A 27,422-nucleotide genomic window follows, 5' to 3' on the forward strand; every position below is an offset into this window, starting at 1 on the left:
ACTCATTAATTAACACATAATGCCTAAAGTGACAAGCATAATCTCTGCATTGCTGAAAAGAGTCCAAGCAAAAAGCATCCCCAAAACCCAGCAACCTTTCAAAAAGGATATTGTTTATGGGGACTACAAACATTGATAATTAGTCTATAATGATTTGCATGATCTATGCTTCATCCTTATGCCTTCCAGCTGCCTGATGGACAGGTACAGTGATTCCCAGAAATGGGTATCAATGGTTTTCTTCTGTCTAACCACAACATCATTCTCACTTCATTTACTGCTTAGTGGGAAGGCATTGCTGTGACCCAGGAATCAGCTCCTTCCAGATGGACGAGTCTCAAAGTTCAGCATTTTAGTGCTTTAAACTAAGGAGGAGTTTGCTCATCCATAGCAGCCTGGACTGCAGAAAATCCAGTTGTTTGACCTCTTAATGCTCTCCTATCCAGCATTACAAGAAAAAGACATTTGGTGAGGGCTCTGTGCTAACACAGTAGGGGGGTACACGCTACAATACATCAATCCTGGGAAATGAGGTGGGGGGTGGGCTGGAAGCAGGACTACACTGAAACACAACCAGAAATACCTTCTGCTTCTGAATCACAGAATCATGGAATGCTTTGGGTTGGAATGGACCTAAAAGAGCACCTAACTCCAGCCCTCTTGACATGGACAGGAGGCAGGCTGCTCACTTTTCATTAGAGCAGGTTGTTCACACAACATAGCCTTGAACACTTCCAGGGATGGGGAAGGGGGAAGAGTGATCTAGTGCAGACATTTGATTAGCAGGAAGGTACAGTGAGCTGGACCCCCTCCCTGGCACTGGTGTGAGACCAATGCACCAAGTCTTTTAACCAGAACTGAGAGATGCAAGCAACCCAAAATAAACCATAGTCACTCAAAGCACCTGACTGCTTAAACTGGGCAGCAAAAAGAAGGCACTGAGAGGATCCTCTGCCCAGTACCAGGAAAAATGGAGATAGACTAAGCCTTGGCAGTGCTTTGCCCAAAAGCACAGGAGCACCCAAAGCTATGCTGTGTGCCTCCCACAACCGCAGGCACCTCTCATCTCCAGCAAGGGCTGTTTTGCACTGTTAACTTTGCTGGGAGCCCACAAAATCATTCTGTGATATTCTCCATAGCATGTGTGCTCTGAAGGTTTTTAGAGTCAGTGCCAGGAGTGCAGTTAAGAAGGAATAAGTGTCTAGCAGCCCTACAGCCAGGCACACACATGCACATCCAGTTCTGCCTCTGAGCTACGCTAATTATTTCTAACGGTAGCAATGCTCTCATGTACCAAAGCTGAATGAAAATATACAGCTAGGTAGGGAGGAAAATGCATTCTGTGAACCAAAATACTCACTTTCAGTTTACATCTAAGCACGTGTCACACTTAAACAGCTGTAATGCACAAAACTCTCATGTGCCTAAATAAGCACAGATATACGTAGTGAAAGGAAGGAATATAGTTAGGGATAAATACTTTACATGTGTATAGAAAAAATGCAGGAAGGAAAACTAACCCTTTCATTTAGAATAATATCAGTGCCAAAAAACAATTCTTTTACATGACTGCAGAAAAAAAAAATCAGATTATGGAAAAAGGGTGACTATTTGTAATTTTTATTGCTGCTGGAGCAATGATGTGGCAAGAACCCACAACCATCACTTTTCCCTTCTGCATCCTTAAAATATTTCCCACCTGGGGTGCAAAGAGAGGAAATGAAAGGAAAGAGAAAATTATATTTTTCATGAGCTAATCCTGGGAAGCAACCTCTCAGGTTTCCACATTTTTGGCAATGATAATTTAAACAAGGAGACCAATATTTTCTCTTTTTTTGCACAGTTGGAATGCATGCTTCCAGATGAAACACAATTAAACTCCAGTTTAAGAAGACGAGGAAGGCAGTATTTGTGAGTCCTCTCCTCTTAGGACTGCTGCATAGCTCAACACAGCATATTACAAAACTGAGAGCTCAGCTGCAAACCTCTTTGGAAATGCTGAAGGCAAGCAAAATCGTTGGGAAAACAAGCAAACTGAAAGCAAAGAGAGCATAACTACTGTACCTTTACTTTGGGGAGGGTTCTGACTTCTGTCTCGGAGAACATTAATCTGGTAGACAGCTCCATAAGGCTCAAAAAGTTCTTTTAATTCTTTTTCTGACCACGAACGGGGAATCTGTCCAACAAACATCTTAATGGCATCTGGGTCTGGTTGGTCTGAATGATCCAAAGCTCCATTCATCTTGTTAGCTGTGCCGTTACTAGAAAGTGGAAAAGGAGATTAAAAAGAAAAGACAAGTTAGGAGACTACACAGTTTTCGTGTGCACTAGATGCAGAAGATGATGTCAATTGGCACAAAGCAGAAAAAAAAAAAACAGTGTTTAATTAATAGCATAAGTATTACGAACAAAAAACAATGCTATTACATTTTTCATTGAGTCTGGTTCTCTCTGCAGGCTGCTGCTTAATGTCATTATATAAGATGAGAGCGGCACAACACAACCCAGGACTTCTGCATTTTAAAGTAGAGGATAGTGGCAAATAAGTGCAGATTTCTCTCCATGGCTGTTGTAAACAGAACTGCAGTGAATTCTCACTAAACTGGCTACTGGCAGAAAGCAGGCAGTGCGTGTGTCTATGAGTGTGTGTTTTGTAATAAAGTCACATGAAAGGAGTATGAAACACTTGGCAATCTGTCAGATGACTAATGCAAGATGCCAGCAATGAATCTGCAGATTGTGTGAAGCATCCATGTGTGCATCAAATTAGTCTGATATTGCCTAGAATGGAAAACACTCCAGCTATGTGGCTGGTTGCTGCCGATTAGTTGCCTACGCTCTTTAAAAAGGAAAAGCAGTCTGGAGAGACCCAGTTTAAAGCATATTGTTTATTTCTGCCATAAAAAAAAAAAAAAGCACAAATCAAAGAGATGACAGTGGCAAAACTGCCTACATTGTTGTGGAAATGAAAATGCTGCTTCAGAAAGTTTTTTTTGCCCTGCAAAAGGAGATCAAATTTTTGAACACTTTCACCCCCTGTAAATTCTCGGCCTATCTGATCTCCAGATGTACGTCCTAAATCCAAGTTCAAAACAACCACACTTTTGCAGGGAAAAAGAACTTTGGAACAAAAAATAATCTGATCTGGGAAACAAATGACAAATCATGGTTTAGAAGAATTCATACTCTTACACAGAAAATAAATAATTTTAAATACAAAAGTAAAAATACATCACTTCCTCCTCCCTCCCCCCTCTCCCCCCTTGCATTATTGATAATTAAGGACAGTAGTTTCAACTAATTAGTTGGCTAGAAATTCCAAAAGTGCTGATGATTTTTGGATGTTTCAGTTTCAAGAAAGAACACTAATGATGCATGAATTTTCAAGCATCCCCCCCATCTTTCCACCAGGGAGAGGGGGCAAATGGCCTGTATGCAGCAATGTCAGAAGCTGATCATGGCAGAATTCAGGCATTTCAGAGCCACCTGCCACTTTCAAAAAACTTGGCTTTAATTAGAATTTCTCTGTTTGATGATTGTTCAGGAGTGAATGCCCACCGGAGGACTTGGAAGAGCTCAGAATCTGCACAACCAGATGAAAATCATATTTTACATGTGAAAAAAAAAATCTAAGAGTGGCAAGAAGAAAACAACCCTGTGCAATTCCCCTGTCTCAGAGCTATAACCTGTGTGAAGACAAATTATTTCGTTTCATCTGTTTCATCTCCTTAAAAGCATAATTCACATTAATATGCCCGTATTAACTTTAGCACTTTCCCCGCTTACAGGCAGGAAGGAGAAAGTTATATTAAAGGCACATTTTACACCACCAGCAAGAAGTTTGATCATCCCTTGTGAAGTGCTTTCAACACGGATCAGCAGACAACAGCATTTATCACTCTCATAAATGGCTAAAATTCCTATCTACTCTAGCAGGAATCTTTCCTGAGTAAGGGACTCCAAGATTTGGTCCAAACTTTTACACTACATTTCAGGTACAAATGTCTTGTCTTGTAAATGCTCTTTGTTTTGAATAAGTTCTGCAGGTCACAAGTTCACCTGCAGGAATCGTGACTTCTCCAGGCCTTAGAAACTGCATTTCCATACAAAGACAACGCTTAAGCCAAACCAAGCCAACCATCCAAACAACCACCCCCTTAAAATTGTCAAGAAACAGAAAAACCATGATTGACTCACTTGAGTGATACTTCATGGGAACAACTTTCAAGACTTTCATGGAGCAGTAGGCACCTATGTGACACTTAAACCTCTAAAAAATCACTCAATTATTTCTTTTCAATTCCTATTCCTCTACATAAAACCCAATCTGTCAAACAACCTCCCTACCAGAGAGGTTGAAAAATCCCTGACCCATAGCTTAAAATAACTGTAGAAATACTTACATGTTATTTTGAAAGAAAAGGTAGAAGTTTAGTTAAGCTCCCAGCTCTGCCCTGGGCTTGGTCAACTATTTTCTTTCATAAATTGGCTTGACTTTTCACTTCATTTATTCTCTGTGTTGTTTGTATTGAGTTCAGTTTTAAATTATGCCCTTCATCTGTTCTCTCTGTTGGATCCCTTCTTTAAGAAATCCATACACAATTGCTACTTAGCCCAGAATTACAGCTAGGGTCATGTTTAATAAAGAATAACAAGTTTATTCCTCTGCTTTTTCCTTTACCAAAACCACCTTTACCACCAAGAGCCCCACAATTTCCATTGCTAATCAGCCAATTTTTTGGGAAAGCACAAAGCCAAACACTAACACCTGTTTTCTCAGGTTAATGGCCCTATTAGCATCAAGTTCTTGCTTTGAGCTAAAGGTTTAGGCACAGGCCAAGCACTCTTCTAATTGCACAAAACGTTTAAGCCCTTTCTTTATTTTGTTGGGACCAAAGTTGAATTACATTGGTCATATTCTTTAAATGCTTTATTGGCTGAAGGTGGTTAAAAGCTCTGACTCAAGGCATCAGTACCATACACTATGATGCCAAGCTCCAGGGGACAGGTTTTGTCACTCACTGCCTGCATTAACTTGAGTTAAGTCATTAAAACTTCTCCAAACTAAATTCCACCATCCATTGACAGCTCTGTCAATCCACTAACTCCTGCAGAGTTAGGGAGAAAACCAAGCATAATTTAGGCTTTTCTTTAAAATACTTTTCTACCACAAGGTAGGGACTTGACTGAGCTGCCAACATTTTGGTGGTTTGACAGACAAGCTCAGGCCACAGAGAGGGCACTCATTTTTACAAACACAGCTGGGCTCCTTCCTAAACTGCACTGCCTTTGATGTCAGTGCAAACCAAGGCTCTCAGACATCCCAGAGTGGGAATCCAAGTCTCACTGTTGGGATTTTGAGGAGCTCATGAACACTGTTGGAGCAATGACACTTGCAGTGGAATCCTCACTCAGCTTTGGCAGCTGGTATAGGACTAGAGCCAAAGCAGACAAAATGAACAAGTGAATAAATCACCAGAGAGATAACATTAGGAAAAATACACCTATTTTATAGATTCTATAGATTGGATCCCTGCAGTGCACTGGAAGGCTCCACTGAGGAAGAAAATTATACACCACACCTGCCTGACGGTTCATTTTGTCACAGAACTTGTTGGGTCCACACAAAATCCAGCCAAATATGCTTGATCCTTTGCAAATGATCTCTTCTAAGATGAATTCCCTTATCTTCTCCCAGCTTTCATCTTCACCAAATGGACATTACAGCTCTGCACTAAGACCACTTGGCTGCTAACAGCTGTAGGGCTTTTCCTTCTTTCTCTTTGCCAACACAGTGGCTCTCAGAGGAAGTGGCTTCTTCCTTCCCCCATCTCCCCTTCTCCTGTACCCAAGAAGTAATAAGACAAAAGAGAAACTACATGTAAAACTTTCCAGAAGGAAGCAAAGCAAGCCTTGTGAAAGCTTAGGACTATTTCTTGAAAGCACAAGTGTACAGAGATAGGGGACACTAATGAGAATGGGATCCCTTGGCACTTACTGTCAGTACCCAAATGATGACATACATTAAAAAAAAATAAAAAAGAAGGAAAGAAAGAAAGAAAAATTAGATTATGTGGCTCTATGCTGTAGCAATCCTTCCCTCCATGGCAAATTTAGCCCATTGGACTCAGGGGTGACCCAGCACATCATCTTCACTGACAAGGTGTCATCTGTATCATAGAGAGCAGCCTGAGGGCAGAGATTAAGACACCGAGTCGCTGGCTGCTTGTGGTTGCTGCCAGAGCATCCTCTCTCTCAATTTGTGCCAATTTTTCTTCTAATAACCTAACTACCATTCCATCATTTCAGCAAGCTGACAGGGCCACTCTTGAGGAGCTAGAGATTGTTTTAATATCCCTGCTGCTTCAGCAGGAGCACCAGAAAAATCCAGTAGATGCCCTCTTGGTCTCTCCCATTCATATCTTTAATTACTGCAGGACTGCTAAAAGTGAACTGCCCACTAAGGACAGAGAGGTAGCCTTCAGAAGCAATGTCTGAATCAAAACAGACTCTCTTAAATTCATCACTGTTAAGAGCTTTGGCATTAATCCACATTCATTTCCATTAATGATCCCAGTGTCAAGTCAGGTGCTGAAAAACAGCTGTTAACGGGGACCAAACGGATTTACATGACACCTGTTTGCCAAATCTGTTTTTAACCCTACCCAGTACCTTCCTACTGTTCTTTTTTGGTTAATTCATATTGCAACCCTCACCCTATTATTGTGGTTTTACCGTTTTGCTGGGGATTTGCCTTTTTCATGTCCCATGGTATAAGATATTTGAATTCCCTCTAAGAGCCAACAGAACATGATAACAAACGGGTTCCAGGTGTAATGACAACTAAATCCAACCCAGTGCAGAGGTATTTACAGGCACCAAGGTTTTACAGTAACAAAGCATTTACATCTGAGCTGTGGCATCACTGCCAGGATATCACACAAACTGACAAAAGGGACAACACCCGTTTGAAGGCTTCTGACTGCTGTCAAGAGAGACAGCCAAGCATCACCTTAATGTACTCCAAAGATCATAATTGCTGGTTTACGAGCAAATTTTGTCTGGAAGGACCCAAAAGGGCTTTATAAACTCATTGTTTAGAGAGGAATGACTTCATCGTAAGGTGACAGACGGCAGCTGTTTAATGACATGGAGCATTATCACACAACAGTTCCAGCCAGGAAGGGTAGAACAATACCCTACCCAATTGAAAACTGCAGGGGGCTGCAATTTATAGACACAGAAGGTAATTACCTACATTGGATTTTGGCCAGCAAAATAAGGGCCAGAACCTCTGACAAACAGAAAAAGAAGCTGTGCAACATTTTTAAGCTGTGAACGACCAGGTCTCTGTGTTTTGTGGGGGGAAAAGTCATCTCCAGATGCCTTGTAGCCCATCAGTATTTTTGCAGCACTCTTGCTCAAAAGCAGCTCAAAGGAAAGATGATGTTTCAAAAATCATTAACTGCTTCTGCTGTAGTGTGTTGTAGTTTTTGGCAGAACTATTAGAGTCTAATAACACTTATAATTATTATTAAGTAACGCATATCCTAAACAGCAATTTCTAAATGACCCTGACATCATGCCCAATGGAAAAAAGCCTCCTATGGCAGGATGTTCAGTCCTACATAGGCAGTAAAATCTACAAAATAATTATCTCCAGGCTTTCCTGCACCCATCAGCAGGGCTAACAACGGAGCAGCTGTAAGACTTGCAATCCATCTTACAGCCCCATAAAGACTTTAACAAAGAGATGAGCAATTCTTCATCCACCCAGCAGAGAGCAACCGCACTTACACTCTCACACACATATGAATTACAGGAAAATCCTGATGGCTTTTAATACCTGACATACAATGCTCAGATTTCATTCTTCTCGGTAGCTAATAATACTCAAGTGCTTGTGTAAGCACTCAGTGGTAAATGCAAAGATGTTTTAAGTTGTGTTGCCTCCACATTGGCAGAAATTATCTCTAGAAGTGTAATTTTTCTTAAGACAATGAGTTACTTTTTCCTGCCCTGATAATTTAAAATCCACACTAATATTTCTGGTGAAATCAGAGATTTCTTGTAGCTCAGCTTTATTAGCTCTCTCCACATAGTAGATCATACAAACCATCGCAAACCACTGTTAGTATAGGGAATACTTTTTTTCTGATCAATTCCAAATTTAGTACATGTAATCAGTTTAATGCCTCAGTTGCAAATTTTAGGTAAGGTATAAAGGTATTTTATCCCAGAGGAAAAAATACTTGAAAATATGGCGGGGGGGGGGGAACCATTCCTACCTGAAAATGTTTTGATGGGTAATAAATTTGGGCTGGGAGAAGGAGCAGCAGAAGGAAGTTGCCTTTCAAGCAGATAAGTCAGACTGCATGATACTAAGGGCAATATGAATTGGAAAATGTACCAAACAAAATACAGGCTAGAGAAACATCAGAAGAGAGCTGATCCCACCTGAGATAAAACTTGTTATTTCTCAAAGGTATAGATGCAGATTCCTCACCAGTATCACAGAAAGAAATCAAGGATACAAAAGGAAATCATAGTAAGAGCTACATTAAAATGCAGTCCCCTTTTCGGCTGGAGGTGCATATTGGAGAACATACACTTCTTTGTGCTTTAAGGCTTCTCACTTTCCTAAAATTAGCCCTCAGAGTTCTGCTCACCAAAGTTAAATATTCAGCTCCAGATGGGGGTAGCTCTTCAGGTGTTCAGCCTCTGCATTCCTGCACCACTTCTATTAAAAACCAGTTTGTTTTAAGGTAGGGGTTTCAACTTAAACCCTGGATACTCCTTGTGTACATGTTTAAACCTACCAAAAGATGTCATTCTAGTGTTGTGCTGTGGGTAATGCTTCCTGGAACCATAGACTCAAGCTTTGCAAAAGCTATGTACATCTGCTACATCTGCTTCAAAAAAATACTCTTACATGCAAACACATCTTAAAAAAAAAAAAAAAAGTCCTTCATGTTTCAGACAATCTCAACTCTTACTGCTGCTGTATGGACCATTTTCAATTTTTTTATTAAGCAAATGATTTTTTAGAACATGCAGTAGCGCTTAATGATGTGCATGTGCTGTGAGTGGAGCAACTCACACAAGTGAAAATACACATAAACAAGAGTGAATGAGTGGAGAAGAGAAAATAAACAGGGATGGGAAGAGGCTTGTCTTTTTTAGAGTCTTCTATTTTGGAAACCAAAATATCACTGTTAGTTCATCTAATAGCAGAAGCAAACAATTAAACACCCCATCTATACAAGTCTGAACTGGGCAGCATCTTTTGGTTTACGCTGATAAAACTTACAGTGGCCTATTTTCAGTATTTTTAAGGATTTGCCTACAGTAGCCTACTGATTTTACTCAACTGAAACTAGTAGAAGCTCAATAGCCAGTGACAGATGCCTGCCCTTCAATGGCTGAAGAAAGTCAAAGCCACTCCACCCTGACTGCTTTGAATTCATTTCCCCTCTTATACAAGTACAGATGAGAATCACAAATTTCTGGGATACTTGTGAAGAATGAAAATAAGTCCTTGAAGATATAAACTAAGAGCCTATGCAAGCCCAAACCCTTGTTCTTCCAGGCTGCTGTAGGCTTTGGGATATAATTAGTTCAAGGTTTGATGAGGTCTGCTAAACAATAATGTTCTGCAACATAAAGCTCAGCTTAGGCAACCACCCAATAATTCATTTTTGCTTTCTGGGCAGAATTTTTCTCTGCATTAAACACTTGAACAAGATTGGGTATGTCTTCATCAGGTGTAAGGTAGGTGCATTTCTAAGAAAAGTCTCATGAGAGTTAAGACAGAGAATCACAGAATGGTTTGGGTTGGAAGGGACCTTAAGGACTATCCATTCCAACTCCCCTACCAAGGGTCTAGCCTTTAACTAGACCAGGTTGCTCTAAGCTCCATCCTTGTCTTGAACCCCTTCAGGGATGGGGCAGACACAGCCTCTCTGGGCAACCTGTGCCAGTGCCTCAACACCCTCACAATAAAGGATTAATTCCTTACACCTAACTAAACCTGCCCTCTTCCAGCTTAAGACCATTTGCCCTTGTTCTATCACTATATGCTCCATGAAAGGTTCAACAGATATTACATCATGACTTTTAAATGTCTGTTTTCTGTTGACCAGCATCTGCAAATCTCATTTTGACCTGGGATGTTAAGAAATAACAAAGGCTTCTAATTTATAATTTTTCATATGTCTAAACTAACCTCTGTTATGGCAACTACTACAACTTACTACTACACTCTTGTTGTGCTCCTCAGTAACTTTTTTGGGGCATGAAGATCTGTGCTCTGTCTTCAAGGGACTCTAGTTGAAGAGTGCTTTTTCCTCTCTGTATCACTGTAAGCTGGACAGTAACATGAGAGTGAGCTTGAACAATTACATTATAGTTTTGGAGCACGGATTGATGGACTTTTTCACATGAAGTTGAACCTGGAGTAGCTGACTGCTCAGTATTAATGGTGTGGATTATTAATGCCTTGCCTTGCTGATTACACACATTTGCAATGAAGCACACTTCTTTCTGTGTGGCAGGAAACATTTATCAGTATTATTTTTTTTTAAAGCACTACGGTATTTGATTACACCCAAATGCTTATGTATTTGTGACATGTCAACAACTGAATTAGAATAGTACCAGGCTTTTAAAATGCAGGATACGTAGGACCATCTGTTTTCTTGTCAACAACCTTGGTCTCTCTCTCCCCATTTCAAACACTTACTGCTCCAAATTTCCAAAGTTGTTACTCAATTCCCTTCTTCCTTTGCCCTCCAAAAAACTTCAAAGACAGCAATGAAGGCTTCAAATTTTTTTTCTTTTACTTCATAATTACTGACATGACTATTTCAGCAAGTTTTGTAGCCAGGCTGGCAAATATCTACAAGTTCTTATGAGGTTTGCAAGGTCCTATCTAGTTTGTGGTAAACTCTGTCCTGGAGTTGAGATGGAGGGCATGGGAAAGGTGTTCTCCAAACATTTGTTTTGAAATGCAGCCATTTCTGTGTGCTAAAATCAACTGATTTGATTTTAGCAAGAAGTAATTTAGAGTCCAGAGTTTTTCAAGACTGGCACCCATGAGTGTACATACACATATGCTCAGGCCTGGTCCCAGTCGAGCTCCACAAAGTGCAGGGAATCATTTTCATGGGCCCAAAAGCCCAAAGAGAAGGAGGCCAAGAGCACCTGCCTGACATGGCTGCTTAACCTAAATAGCATCCTTTAAAAGGGAATGGAAGATCAGAGCCCTGCTCGTTTCAAGGGTGCAGCCAATTTTGTTTAGCCAGTTTTGGTTAGATCTCAAATAGACCATTCGAGGAAGCTGTGACATTCAATTTTGTTACTTAAAACAAAAAATCCTATCAGGCTCAGCCAGGCTCTCTCCTTCTACAAATCTGAGTATAAGAGAAGATCATTGTCCAAAGTGTGATGCAATTGTGATTTCAACAAGTTAAGCATCATTATAGCAAAATCCCCCTCAGCTGATTCCTTTTCTAAAACCATTTCTTCATTTTTTTGACACCACATCTGGCATATAGAATACAGATGATCATTTGTTTATATATCTGTCTAAATGCCTTTTCCAAACACAGCCAGATGGAGCCTTTCAAAATCAAATTAATTTCAGATTAATTCACTCTGGACCCACTCCAGTTTCACGACTCTTTGCTTTGAGGCACCATCTAAATTGATTTAGAGTCACGAACTTAAGAGAGCTCAAGTCCTTAGGTACAGAAAAAAAGAGATCCTTCTTGCATACTGAAAGAGTCAGCATATCAAAAGACTCCATGATCCTAAGTTTAGGCTCCTAAAATAACCTCCACCAAATCAACATGAGAATGCCTTAGCCTACATAGCGCCAAATTCATATATAAAAATCTTCATATTTCATTCCAGAAAAATCACTTTAGAATTTACATCTTCAATGCCTCCCTTGCTGAGTCCAATAAAATTTATTGCTCTAATTAAAAAGCAAAATAAAAAAAAGCGTTGCTCTAAACCTTGCAATAAGCAGTAGTCATGGAAAGATAGGGGACAGGTAATAAAAATCTCCACTGCAAGGGATTTATCTAAGGAACTATAAACAAATGTAGCCTGCAAACACTGTGGGCTTGCATACTGTCAATCCTCTGTGGATGCCTTTATTATCTCACTTGTTTCAATTGCAATTTGGGTTTCCATGGAGATGTAACAGTCAACTCTGGAAAATTATAAGATAAATGTCAGGCAGTGATAACGGTGTTAATGAAGCTTCATTGACAAGCAGAACTATGCTTCAAATAATAGGCATATTTCTATTAGCATATGTATAACCTGTCCAAAAAAAGAGAGAAAAAAAATCCCAACAACAGGGAAAGACAATATTAAAAAAATTAAAATGAAATTCTGTATATAGATGATACAAGACACACCATGGAACATCGCATCCATGTGAAAGGACGAATCCCTAACAAACAGAAGAGACGTGGATTCAAAACTTAATTTCCCGATTCCTCTCGAAATTTTTGCACTCAGCTCCCAGGCTGAATAGGCACTTTGCTGACACACGCAGCCACATTCCTGCATGGTGTGACTCTTGTTTCCTTGCAGCACGGGGCTGGAAGGATCTGCTTCACCAGGCACTTTGAAGCGGCAGTTTCATAATGCGCAAATACAGCTGCAGCGGGCTGTTAGAAAGATGCCGACCTCAGTGGAAACACGAATAGCACACACACCAGCACGGCCCCCGGAGCTCTCGGGTGTCATTCGTGCTCACATCGGGGTGGCTGCTCCACCACATCTTGATACATGATGAGTTTAACGTGATACTGCCGGGGTAACAGCCCTGAGCGCTTCAGATGACAGCACGGTGTGGTCTTGACCTGCTTCTGTGTTAACCAAGCCTGTGAAAGCTGGAGAAGCTGCCACTCATCTGTGAGGGGCTGTGGCCAACTTTTTTCTTCCCACAGATGGAATGGTTTTGGTGAACTGGAGGTCAAAGAGGTGATCAAAGAGGATTTCTGCAGAACAGAGGGAAATGAAGCTCATACTGCTTTGTTTCAATGAGTCAAGCTCTTCATTTGGCCAGGGTGGAGTTCCACCCTGCCAGGGGAAGGGGAAAGAGTTTGCCTACACCTGTACTTGAGGGTTCATTTTGGCAGTTTACCAGAAATACCAGAAATCAGTTAATCAGAAGTATGCCTGTTATTTGAAGCATAGTTCTGCTTGTCAATGAACCTTCATTAATACCATTATCACTGCCTGACATTTACCTTATAATTTTCCAGAAGCCAGGAGTAGGGCAGGAGTGGGGCAATCCTACCCCAGAGAACAACATAGAAATTTTTGTAGGTGGGTAAAATAAGCTAAGATTTTCACTGCCTATTCATGAGGCAGTACTGCCTCTGTCTGGACAACCAAGAGGTGCTAGAGGTTGGTTTTATCTCTTCTCATCCCACTATTTGGCCATGGAAATTTCAGTCCCTTGCCTGAGTACCTCTTTCAGGTAGTGTCAATCCTTGCATCTCCTCCTCTGTCTTTGAAAAAAAGGTTCTGGTATTAGAAGAGTGTTAGAGGTGCTACAGATTAAATGATGAGATGGAAAACCAGGATCAGGCTTGGTTCAGCAACAGAGGAAGGTGAATTCTTAAACATACAAGCAAACAAAGAAGAATAACTTTATCCCTCCAAAGGCTTGATATTAAAGCACGTGGGCAGGGAAAATTTCAGGAATTGTGGGGAAAAACTCAAATGTTACTGGGAAGTATAATCTTATGAAGCTGTAGCTGAACAAAACGTCTCCATGCAGGACAGGAAACAAGAGGACTTTGCTATTTCAGTGAAAAATATAACTGGCGAGTGGGGTTGGGGGCAGAGATTTTTTGCTCTTTTCCCCTCTTCTCTTCAAAACACTCTGTTCCTCCTAATTTGTATAAATTCTGTTTGTTTAGTAAAGGCAAACATGAATGTTGCTTGGAAAACACTTCCCAGTTCTCCAGGGAGAAATCATCTTTGTCCAGACAGGTTTTAGGGGGTAGAAAAAGGAGTCAAAAAGTGCCCAAGTCTTTCTGTAGAGCAGACCTCAGCTCTGATCAGATTGCTGGACAACAACAACAAAATCAATAAAGGGTTTTGTCCTTAAGCTGTATTACAAGGAAGCTTAAAAAAATTCCAAAAGTTTCCCTTTTTCTGATTATTTTCTAACTGCTCCTCAATATAACAAATGAGAAAAATCTAAGTAGCTCATTAGATTTCTACTAAAATGTCAATAGTTAGAAAGTGATTTTCCCCAGTGAGTTTTCCACACACTTATAACTCACTCTAGTGCTTTTTAGAAGAGTGGGAAAACCTCTAAAACCTAATATTAGTGGTAGTTGATTCTATGTAGAAGGACAGGTACTCCTGCAAGCTTTGTGGAAGACAGAATAATGAGTAAAACTTGAGGCTGGCTTCAACTTCAGATGGGCAAGACATACATGCTCCTGCCAGGGTCAAATGGTGGGAGAACCAGGTCCCACCAGATATGCAACCATGATTTGTAGATTAAAGAAAAGAAACTGGATGTGAAGGCAGAATACTGAGCAATTTTTTTTTAATGAAAAAAAAGCCCACGCATGCCGTGTGGAACACATTGTCTGCACTACAAAACAGGCCAAGTTGTCTTCATTTCTCACTTATTGAAATCTCCAAATTCCATTGCAATGTGTTTTCTAGCATCTACAAAGGATTAATTTTCCTTTGTATCTTGGATTACCAACAGTTTTACTTTTATGTCCAAAGAGAGACCTGCTATACAAAAGGTCAGAAGTAGCACTGGCAGACAAGTAGTCAACAGCAACTCTGAGTTTTTAAAGTAAACCCTCATTATAGCTTAAGATTTTACTTAGTCCCTTATTTTTTCTTGGTTATTGCAAATAAGATATTTTGCTCTGTCGGCTGTGCTGTTCTTTTGAAGCTCACAAGAAAATAAACAACTACACATAATTAGGGAAGGAGCAACTTGCCCTTTAAAGCATCATTCAAACAAACAAAATGAGAAAAACTGGTTTAAATTTTCCTAATAATCATACCCTGAAAAATCCTAACAAAAATATGCCCTAGCACACACACATGCACACACACTTCCCAAGTCATATGGCAGTCATTCATGAGGATGCTTCTGACTTCAAAGAACTTTTAATTGTGAGTTTGAAGGACACTTTGTGCAAATGCAGCATTGGGAAAACAAAAGAGGGGTGCCATTCAGAACTGTTTTGCCAAACAGAAAGGAAAATACAGCTTGAAAAGTTGCCAAAACTCCATACTTTTAAGGTCATCATAAATAATTGCAGTAAGAAAAATTTAAATTTATGAGACAACTTCTAAAATGTACTTTTTGGACATAATCTTATCCTAGTGGATATTTATTTGCTCTGGAGATTTAATTCACAAGCAAAACGAACCCAGGTCTTAGGGACTTGCTGACACTTTTACAAAAGAAATGGGAAAAGAGGAGATGGGGAAAAAACCAGGAATACCATCCACATAATTTTGACCACTCCATAATTTACAAAGACTCTTAACTCCAGTACCCTTGTGCAAGAGAAAAGGTAGTTAAACAGTTGTGGATGTATTTTTAAGCTCCCTGTGACATACTCGACCTGTGGAAACTTGGCCAGCTCAGGTTTGGCTGGCTGTCAGCAGCAGTGTGAAACGCAGTGTGATTTATAGAAATCTCTGTCATCACACCACAGGGTTAATGTCTTTCCTTCTTTTTTCTCTTTCCCTCCTGCTCCTGAAAGTGGAAAACTCTTATTTGTGATGACAAGTCTTTGGAAAGCTGGAGGATTAGTAACACCATGTGGTTCCCTAAGATCTCTAGCCCTTTTCCAACTGTTTTTCCATATAACTCTTCTCTGTATGGTCATTGACACCTTCGCTCAACAGATGGAAAAAGGGAAGAACCTGCCCCAGGGCAGGTGGAGGGACCAGGATGCTGGCAGTGGAAGAACACAGAATTCAAGCTCACACGTCTCAGCTGCCTGATACAAGAAACCGAGGGGAATCCAAGCATCAAATATGGGATTTTAATAATATGAGCATTTATTTTAATGATTTGAAGGCTGAACCTGCTGGGCTTGTCACTGTAAGTAAGAGATACGGAGAAAGAAATGATGAAGCCTGAATTTTCATTCTGACTGCCACCACTGGAGAGCTGTGGATTTGTGCTCATTCTGGTCTAAGGCAGGGAAGGATATCTGTGCCCTGTGCCCACACAATCGCTCAGAATAGGCAGCCACCAGCTGGGCAGCAGGTCAGCTCTGAACACCGAGCTTCACTCCAGCAATTTCAAATTCATTGAGAGGGGTATTACTCACAGATTATTTTAAGGCACATCAGTTTCTTGCTATAACCATCCTTCAGAGAAGACTAAGAGAAGAACAAAGCTGGGAAGTGTGTCTAACGGTAAAGAGCAGAGAACTATGCAACAAAAAAACCTGTTTCTCAGCCACACTCTTTCGTAAGTCTTTTGCCTTTGCTGTGCTTATCTCCCTCACCTTCGAATTATGATCCCATCCCAACAAAGAATTCTGAAACACTCAGAGAAAACCACTACATAAATGCTGAACCATTATGTTATTAAAGAAAAAACAAAAAACAAAAACTACCCTTTCCTAATATATTTTTTTCTTTTAACTTGATGCAATTCTAATTTTTCTTTTAAAGGCAGTGTTTGAATATTATGAAATACAGCAAAAGTACTTTCCAAAGCCACTATTATTATTTGGATTGCAAGAGCATCTTTGAGGCCCCAAACAATGCTGCCTGGTTTCTAAGTAGAAATAATTTTATTATTAAGCCCTAGTAAGCCCCATAATTTTATTAGTTTTCCTACTATTTTCATAGGTTAGGAAACATGACACACTCAATCACAGACTATTTTAATAGACAGTTAAGAAACAAAGGGGAGAAGGGGACACAGCAGGTCTGAGTTCACTAGCCTACAAAGTCAGGAATTTTTAATTGATGTTTTCTACTGAGCACCTTCATTAATTAAAGCCCAAGATCTTTAATGCTTCTTTAATTGTCTATGCTTCCATCTTTCCATGATTGGGCTGAATATCAATACAATTGGCTGAAACAGTTGCTGCTCTTCTAAGAAGGTCAGAGAATCTGGGGGATTTCCTGGGCAGAATGGGAATGTATTCCCTGAAGTTTCAAGGTAGAAGGGAATGCAACTCTAATGTGCCAGCTCACATCTCATTACTCTATATTTTCTAGGCATTTATCCAGTAGACGCCTTGCTATCCTTTCTTATTTAATTCAATGATGCATTCTTCCATAGAGTTGCACTAGGCTGACACATTAATTAAAACTACCTTGAAATATTAGCAGCTACATAGCATTTGATTGGTAGGAGAAAAATAGTTGGGTATGAAAATTAGTATTAGCTTTTACATAAAATAAATTATTATTCAATAAATTTTAATTGCCTGGGGCATTTTTATGAACAACAGGGATTAGCGAATATAATGTATACAATACATTGTATATGTAACAGACAGAATAATCAAGCCTGACAGAGTACTATTGCTTGTTTCAGAGCACATGCACAGCTCACATGGAGAAGGAACAGATTACAAGGAGCTTCCCTGTAGCCACACGCAGCTGTAAAAGCTCGGAGTCAGCAACGGCGGCGCACTGACAGTTAAATCAAAACTATACATCCTTGAGGAGCCATTTCGTCTAAATCACGGCTTCTGATTCCTCATCTTATGTGGTCAATGAGCCTGCATTTCTTAAAAATGGCAGCACTGGTGGAGGTAGGAGTGAGGCTTCAGGAGAGCTGTTTTTGCAAGCCCTGTTCCACGAGTGCAGCAGAAATGTACACAAAGCTTTACAAATGACCTCATTTTTACTAGGAAAGGACAGCTCAGCTCTGTTCTACATTTTCCTGAACTGAAAGAAAGGCCCCACAGCCAAACTGTCATGTCTAATCATTGTGTTGCTGGAGAGTGTTTAAAACAAACAACTTTTTTCTTTTTTTCCTCTCTCTTTTAATACAAAGCCGTGGAGCAATTGTTGTGTTTTCAGGGAGTGGGAGCTGCGTTTTTTATCACTTAGCCAAGACACCAGAACAGCAATTTTTCCCAGTGCAATGAACAAGCTTTATAAGGATAAATTTTCACCTCATTAATGATCTGAGCTGATTATTCCCTTCCCCCCACTCTTCCTTTTAGGTCATGGATCAAATGTGACCCACTTTCCTTGAATGCTTTCCCACCATCTATTTTTCCCATTAGAGTAGAAAGCCAGTTGCTAAGGACACATTACAAAGCAGCCACACAACCACTAAATATCTGCCCCTCAAACACACACACACACTTTTTTTCTCCCCTGCCTTTATGATATTTCCCCCCTCTCATCATCCACTCTCAACAAGATCCCGCTTTACATTCAGGAAAGCCAACAACAGAACTGCTTATAAGGACAGGCTTAGCACGAGAATAGGATTTTCTAATGACTACAGAGACTCCTGGGGCCCTTCATATTTAAAAAAATATAAAGGCAGCAGCCTTGGTTTTTAATTACTCCTAATTCTAAATCTCATGGCCTTAAACACAATAGCTCTTTCAACTCTGAGAAAAAATGACACTAATCAGTAACAGAGTCCCCTGCGCAACCTGCTAGTCCTCTGCTGGCATTGCAATGCTTGCACTGCTATGATTTTTCAAGGTTGACCAATGAGTCAGCAAAGCCAAGACAAACTTAAAAGCATTAAATCATGCAACTGAAATATTTCTTTCCAATACACCACTGGATGGATTGCAATTAGCAAGGGGAATCACTACAAGGCAAATATTGTAAGAGGAGAGAGAGAAAGAAATAGGGAATTAAAGGAGATGGTGTTCATTTTGCAACAAATGAGCCCCAGATGTTAAGGTATTTGTGGTTTAATATAGTCCCTCTCACCAGCCAGGTAAGGAATGTAATTAAAAAGCATTAAAGTTCTGTTGCTGAAGCTCAACAGAAACAAAATGAAAATTTAATTCATCTGCTCTACTTCCCTCTGAGTAGCCAACTAATATTCTTACTTGGTGCAAAGTCCTGTAAAATGGATGACTTGTGTTGTTCTACAGTGCTTTCCATGAAAATCCTTCTCCTTGGCATTTATAAAAGAAAAGATGTCATTTTAAGTGTCTCACTGAAAAATTAAACAGAAGTATGTAACACTGCAGGTATTTGAATTTGTGTGTTTCAGCTTTCCATGTCGTTTATTACACTTCCCAGAAGGATTGTGCAACACTTTGGTGTTTCTCTAACCAATACCTCAATCCTTTACAAAGAGAGGTACACTATATGATTAAATGTTTCACATATATAGATTCACATCTAAATTACAGTTACACTGTGGAGAAGATTGAGGATTTGGTCACAACCTGTATTTCTACTTCATACCACCCACTCTTTTTCCACAGAACATCCACAGCATCCTTTCTCCTAACTCTCACAGAGATGACAGAAATCACAACTGCAATGGGATTTTCCATTTAGCAGGACGATGAACACGTACATCAGAGCTGAATTGTGCCACAGACACTGTGGAAAGATTAGAGTCACGAGTATCCAAGCAAAATGAACCGTAAATACAATTACTGTTGAACTATCAATGAGCAAACTAAGCATGGATTTCAAGCAGTGGCAGTCTAACAGCCTCCTGAAAAGAAGAATAAAATCCTGTTGATTGCAGGAGTCCCTGAATTCAGACAAAAACCTCCAGTTTGGATTGCAGGAATAATTGAACAACAGGCTTTTACTCTCAATACCAAGCGAGCTGCCCACAAGAAAGATGACCCTGACACATGGCCGAGGCTTCCAGGCACCTCAAAGAGGAAGTCCATCAAGCTCCTTAGATGTGCACTGAAAGCATGGAAAGCTTCCATTCCCTGGAGGGAACTGAAGGGAAAAGCCATCATTTTTCCATCTGAAGCAAGCAACCAAACCTATTTTACTGGATATTCAAAGGACTTTCTGTAAGTTTGACCAGATTTTCTTCTTTACGCTACCCCCTATTCCTCTACTTTGTATTCACAGGGTTTTTTCCTATCACTTCTCTTCTGAATTGTCCTTAACACACCTTTTATTTGCATTTAATGCATTTGTTCACCATTAAACTGATGATTCTACTAAAAATACACCAATAAGTAAAGCAACCATGGCAGCTGGCCCTTATTACTGCATCATTTCTGGGCAGAATTCCGAAATCAGATTAAGTGACAGCAACTTCAAAGCATTTGAACATCAGGTTCCTAGCACCATGTTTTATCATTTCTGCTTGAACACTGCTTGAATTCCCAAGAGCTCCCTTCCAGTCTGAATAACTATTACCCAAAAATAAATATGCTGTAAACTGTTGATCTCTTTTCTCTTGACTATTTTGTCAAATTGCTTTTAAGCACCTGTGATAGTCTCCAGCTGCCACGGCATGTTGCTCCTTTGCTTAACTTCATAAGAAGAAACACACGAGTCATAGGCAGGAAAAAGTCATCTTATCCTTGAATCCTTCCAGTAGCCAGGGCAGAACTGTCCTCTGGAGTGAGCTGGTTATCTGTTTACTTGATGAATTCTGAAAGACACTCAGCTTCCATGTCCCCCAGCTGCCAGCAGCGGCTGAGCTCCCACCAGAGCTCCTGTGCAAATCAAAGCAAGGACAGCGAGGCATCAATTTTTGCCACTCACTTCTATTCTGGAAGAGATGCCAGGAAGCAGCATTCAGCTGCTCTGTTTTGTTGTTTAGTGCCTTGCATCATCATTCCACTGGTATATACAAGCAGTGACTGCTTTCCAAAGGGAGACATGGGGAGCCAGGTTACAATGCAGAGAAGGACACTCATTACTGTAAATGAAAATCCTTAAACAAATCACCAACAGTGAAACAATCTCTGCTTCGATTACACTCTTAGCTAGGACTAGGCTTTTCTTGCTTTGGCCAGAAATACTGAAGCCATGAGTGATCTAATCTGTAATCATGTTGTTTATTTCAAATTAGAGATAATATAAAAAGCATAACAGTGAGTATATGTATATTCATAGCACCACTGCAGACATCCAAAAGGAACTCTATTTTATCCCTGCTGCTTTGCATTTTAGCCTCATTTCTTCCCCTTTTACAGTCTATGGTAAATACAATATTTGCTTTTAGAGTTCTGACTCTCTGGGGATTATAAAGGAAAAGTACTTAACACAGAGATTATCTTTCTGGTGTTGCACTGTACAAATGAAAATTGTTACATTAATGGCACTATACAGTCATGTTCAAACACCATTAAGTACCTCTCCAGAAAACCAAAGGAAAGGGAATGATGAGCTCCAGCATAGTTCTCCCTTGACTTGCAAGTATATTTGTGTTTCTCCCTCCCTCACCATGCAAATGACTCTCTCTGGAAAGGAATCTTCAGACTTTCTTTTTCCTTTCATTAACACTTTATAGCCCACAATAAGAGTAACAGGAAATATTAATATCTAGGAAGCACAGACAGCAAATTCTCTGAAGAATACAAGGTCTGTAAAACTGTTACAAAACCTGCCATTGAAATTCTGCCCAAATATGGATTTACACCAGCAGCTCAAATTGAGACCCACTTTCACATCTAAACATCCCAAGCCTGGGTGTCTGCTCTGGATTTAAAAGCATGTAACAAACTGCCTTCAAACACACCAAGACTCACTACTTTGTTCTGCTGTACATTCCTCTTCCTCCACGGGTTTAAGACTCATTTTTAGCTGCTTTAAATCCGAATGGATCAGATGTATATCTGCTAATGAGTATTGGTAATTAAGGTTTCAAACCACACAGCAGCAATCCAACACTTTCATGTTGCTGATATCTCTCTATATTTGTGTATATTTTCAGAGCAATGTCTGAAAGTCCTATTTGATTTAATTTCATTAAATTCTTCAAGGCTAAAGTTACTTGTGAAAGCTCAAAATATAACTAAGTGTAGATTTTTGTTCTTTTATTCTTAACAAACCTTTTCAACTGTTCTATATATTACACTTTCACTTAGCACAAAAATTTAGAGATTTGTATCTCAAAACTATAAATTCCAGTTATATATTTTGTATTTTGCCATGCAATTTAGTGAAAAACATAAAAGATTATTATTGAGATTATAATTAATATTATTTATGTATTCCATGCTTAGAAATACTACAGCAAGAACATTTACATGTGATGAAGAAGCTTGATTATAAAGCTTGGCTAAACTTATTGGAAAAGCTGCAATCATAGCGCAGTTACATCCGAGAAAACATTTTGGAAAAACTCAGCATATTTCATTCTCCCCTCATAATTCCCTTCATAATATCTGTCTAGCTTTATCAAGTGCTTTGAAAGAGCATCTGAGAAAACTGGGAGTTTTACAGGTGCAAAATATGTCAAGGAATGTAAAAAGAAATGCTCTCCTTTCCCACAGATTTCAATTTCAGTTGTTCACAAGAATTGGCCAGGTCTCTGTGAGGTCTGCTCAAACATAATTTCATTTGTATGTGTCTGCTACCCCCTGCACAGTGTAGGAAATAAAGAAGAAATGAAAGAAAGCCTCAGCATGTTCCTGAAATTAATTTTCATGATAGGAGCAATTGAGTCCATCTACTAAGGTACTTATAATTACATTACATTGCTACTTGGAAGAAAAATGGCTGGCTATATTCTAAGAAAATATTAACCCCATCAGCCCAATCACAAATCACTACATTTAATGTATTCTTTCTTTTATTAACACCCACAAGGTGCCCATTAGAGGCACCATCACTGCTGTCCTAAATCATTTCTAATTATCAGACGAGCAAAAACACGACGGAAATGTTATTTCACATCTTCCAATAAAAGGCTCTTTGCTTCCAAAAGACATGTCAGCACTGGATGATTTACTCCATGATTTTGTTTACTGCCTTCAACTTTCATTAGTGTTAAAAGAGCTAAGATTGTTTTCCTGACTGCTGAGATTTCCTAGGAGAGAAGAACCACACAATTACTGAACTCTGTGGGCCAGGGAAGAGAAAAGGTGAAAGGCAGGGTGCCACCTCCCATGGCTTTGCTGTTTTGGGTTGTTTTGTCACAGTTCTGGCTTTCTAGGGAAGGGGAGGGAAAAGGGCAGGAGCTGTGCCACGTTTTCCCATGCCTCATTTTACTCCTGCCTTGCCGTCTCGTCCCTCTCCTGCATCAGGTTTGGTTCAGACTCAAGGATTTTCATCTGCCCCACTTTCCTGCCATCCCAAAACAAAATAAGCAGGAATTTTAAACACATAAAGTGTCTGAACTCATTCTTTTATTCCTAGTAGGTGTCTCATTGAGGGTTTTTTGTTCTTCTAAAGAGTGACTGAAATTAATGCTTAATAGATTTTTTATTAGCAAAATATATTTCGTTACCTAATTTTAACTCTAAGGTTTTGACTAAACTTTCAAAAATATTAGGAGCATTTTTCAGGATTAAAACTTTCTAGCTGAAGAAAACAACTATTTCCTAAATCATCAGTCACTGCAAGATTTATGCATGTTTAATCCCATTCAGACACACATTAATACCCTCTCAAACTAAAACAAAGAAGCAAAGCATAACAACAACATATTATTAACAAGAGGGAATTAAAAGAGTTAATCTGGTGTTTTGCTCCTGGAATTTTTGTGCATGATAGCATGACAAGTCCCTGAGCATCCTGATCTCACTGGATCTGCTTTGATTTAGGGTTTGGAGCAGATGACCCCAGAGTTCCCAACTTACATTATTCAATGCTCTCGATATCAGCACCTTGCAGAAAAATTCCTGGAGAAGGAGGAGATAATTTAGGAAATAAACTGTGCTTCCTTGGAGGAAACAGAATTTTTTTTAAAATCAGACTTGACATAAATTTTTGTTTGTAATATTATTTATTCCCTGGTGGTGCCATCATGCATAAGTGAAGCCTGACTCTCCCACACAGAAAAGGTGGTGCAGACCCTGGTCCCTCCAACCTCCAAAATGCTTCAAACTTCCAACTCTTTTCACTTCAGCTCTGTGCCTGCTGTTTGCTCCATACACACATATTGCAAAATGTGATCAGGAAGCCTGTGATACCCATTCATTCAATCATGGGAAGCAAGAGCTGGAATTTCTGGGGATAGCACTAATTTTCTCAGGCATTGGATGAATCATAACCCTTCAATATCTAGAAGAGTTATGATTCTATCTATCCATATCACAGATGTAACATACACCTTCTATTTAGAAGCTCTGTACATGATTCATTGCCATGACACAGATAAATAAGAGAATCTATGGCTTTATTATCCAGGAATTGTACTGTGGAACGATATTTTACTAGAGGAAATGCAAACATTATTCTGCTAAACCTTCCCTGTGCCATTCTGCAATGTTGTTATTAACATTCACATGCAACAATAAAAACTTATGGGTATTCACAAGCAGTTGTTATATAATTTATAAGACAATGATAAAGCTGAACACTATAATCGTAATTTGTCAAAATAGAAAAAAGGGTACAAATAGAAACCAAAATCAATTATTTAAACCATGATGAGGTACCAGAAAAAAGAACTGGTTTTCCATTAAAATTATGCAACTGGTGTGCATGGATACTCTGAAATCAAAAAGCCAAACACTAAAGCCAAGACCCTTGATCTGCATCTCCTCAGCATATGTTGGAGTGAATGATTGAAAACTTCTATTTGATGTGACTCATTGCAAACAAATTATATGAAAAAATACTGTAGTGCTTCCCACTGTCACTACCCTCCATATTAATGGGTCAAAAAAAGAAACAAGCAAGATTCCCCCAAGCATCTCATTTTGGTTGCAAACTAAAAACAACTTTCACAACCTTCTTTTAGCTTTCAGCCACTTGTCAATACTTTGCCAGAAATGGTAAATGATTTCTAGGCTGAAATCATCCATTGAAGACAGCAAGCAACAAGCTATGAAATTTACTAACTCTCTTTCACCTCTCTTTCTCCAGGGCTGGCCTTGAGCAGGAAAAAAAGCATGTTACTAGGGAATCAACTCTTCTGAAGCCTGTGTACTACATGCAATTCAAGGGCCAGACCATGCCTCAGTCCAGGAATCTCAGTGAAGTAATACATTCCCTGGTCTTATCTTCTATTTGAGCAGCTTGGGAGCCAGAAAAATCATCATACTGTCTGTATTCCTTCTGCACACAAACGGAATGGACACCTCTTATGTATGTGTAAACAAAAGAAGGGTCTATAAATCGTGTTTTCTAAATATAATTTTGTAATCTATTTCCACTCAGAATACATAAGTGAAAAGATATACCTCATTTTTCAAAAATGAAAGGCAGTGATAACTTATTTGTATATAATCTGTTGCTTACATTTTAAAAACATTGCGAACATTATATCCAAATAAATATTTATCACTGTAGTAGCCCTTCCTCTTGTTGTTGGTTTGGCTGTAAACCCAAACCGTGCCTTAGAAAGATCTTAACTACAAACAAGCACCTCAGCAGTTCACTACGCATGGAAGCAAGTCAAGCAAAAACTAAATCAAGTGTCTCCCATCTGAACAAAAATCTGGTGCAATTCACTTCAAACAAGCTTCTCTCTTGGCTTCTGAAACACCACTTTGCTGCTCTCTTCCTGGTCCCCAGTTGCCTCTTTGCCAAATGTAACACATATTTATAAGAGGTTAAAATAGAAACAAAACACTACCAACAACCAACCAAACAACCCAACACTGCATAAGGGGGAGGGCAAACAGTGGAGCCAGACGTAGCAGCTTGCTTTTACTGTCTCATAGCTCTTGGGAAAATGCAATAGTGGCTTCTGAATATTAATTGAATAAGGAGCCGTGCAAATTCCAGCTGTTGCCCGTGCACTGGGGTCTGGAAGACGGGTGTTTTCTCAGCCCCTGGTTTCACTCCTGGACTCCCAGAAACTCTGCACATATGTAGCCCTGCAAGTTGCACAATTTAATTCTGTCATCCATCTGTGAAACTCAGACTCCAGTGGCATATCAGCCTTGTGGAAGCTGTAACTGGGATGAAAACCATATTTGGGGAGGGTCTCCCCTATAAGCTGTGGGTAGATATGGCAATAAAGGGACCAGGTTGTTACAGAAGATCATATCATGCAACCCCCAACTCTTGGGGGCATATGTTTGACCAAACTGAAAGGCCTTTGGGCAAGTTTGATGGACAAGAATTGCCTCCCCTGATTTTCATGGGTTTGCTACTGAGTTACTCACACTCAGGGAGCTCCAACACAAGTCATGACCTTAGATGGCTGTTCTGGAGTGCAGTGATGTCCAACATACAGGATCATCTCAAAGGACAGGGACATCACACCAGGGGACCACTTAAACCCAGACTCAGCTTGCAGCCATCAAACCTGAGGGAGCACAAATCTGTAAGAAGTGCTCACCACCTGCTTTATGGAAAGAAGGAAGGGGAAAGAAAAAGAAAAAGGGAGTTGTTTTAGGTCCCAGGGCAAGTCCTTGCATCCCTGACCAGTTTGAACTTTAAAGGACATGTGGAAGTACCAGTAAGTGAAATCAGGAAGGTCTTTAAAAAGATTTTTTAAATGGCTGGGGTCTTTATCATGTCACATTTTCTGGGTACTAGTACAATTTAATTTGATTTTAAACTATACTGTTTGATGAAATGTCCTGTTCTTTAGTTCAGTGAAGTCAAGACACAATAAATGGATTTTTAATGGATGAAAGTTCAATTTCTCTGGCAGCAGAGGCGCATGAGGAAAAGAGACACAATGTACAAATGATGCACTCTGTGCTGACTTCCGACCCCAACCATTTCATGACAGGTATAAAAATGAAATACTGGGGGTGAGAGGAGAGGGAAGAAAAAGGAGAGAGCTTTAAAAGGCAGCAATGCTAATAGCCAAACAGCATAAAAATTGTTTAGAAACAGAGGTTGATTTTTGGTTATAAAAGCAGTACACCTGAAAAAGAGCTAGGAGTGTTATTTTTCTTTTCTTAATCTCCTTTTTATATGTCAGCTACTATTTCTGTTCAGTGTTTGGCTTTCTACTTCAGAGTGTGTGGCTTAGTAAAGTCAAGTAAGGTGTTTGGAAGGGGGAGAAATGTAATGATATTATTAATCTCTGTATTATGTGGTAGAATCCTTAGTAGAATATATGCAGATAATTCTCTTCCTTGTTTCTATTCAGCAGGAAATTAGTTCACCATTAGAAACATGGTTCAAGGCCATGTTTCCTCAGTCCTGTTGGAGAAATGAATCAGGAAACAAAAATAGCTCTGATGGTGCTCGTATTTATCAGGACTTGACTGAGCTGCATTAATTAAATAATGAATCTTTAACTGGAAATATGATGCTCTATATCTAAAGCTCTGAAAGACCATTACAAATTATTCGAAAGCTCCAAAAATACTTCAAAAATCAATTAAATGTTA

At 39.6% G+C, this 27,422-nt stretch overlaps 1 protein-coding gene across 10 annotated transcripts in view; it reads right to left on the reverse strand.

Moving 5' to 3' along the window:
• CELF2 (CUGBP Elav-like family member 2) overlaps positions 1-27,422 on the reverse strand; it is a 550,570-nt gene that overhangs the window by 131,469 nt on the left and 391,679 nt on the right. For 9 of the 10 annotated variants that reach the window (XM_066551028.1, XM_066551020.1, XM_066551021.1 and 6 more), the window contains one exon: positions 2,065-2,261. In XM_066551028.1, the coding sequence (XP_066407125.1) occupies positions 2,065-2,242 (178 nt within the window). In that variant the 5' untranslated portion in view covers positions 2,243-2,261. Of the gene's footprint in view, positions 1-2,064; positions 2,262-2,427; positions 2,656-27,422 lie in introns of those variants that run through there. The other variant, XM_066551029.1, reaches the window with a different exon arrangement.

The sequence above is a fragment of the Molothrus aeneus genome, chromosome 5 (genome assembly GCF_037042795.1).
Source record: "Molothrus aeneus isolate 106 chromosome 5, BPBGC_Maene_1.0, whole genome shotgun sequence".
Taxonomy (NCBI): domain Eukaryota; kingdom Metazoa; phylum Chordata; class Aves; order Passeriformes; family Icteridae; genus Molothrus; species Molothrus aeneus.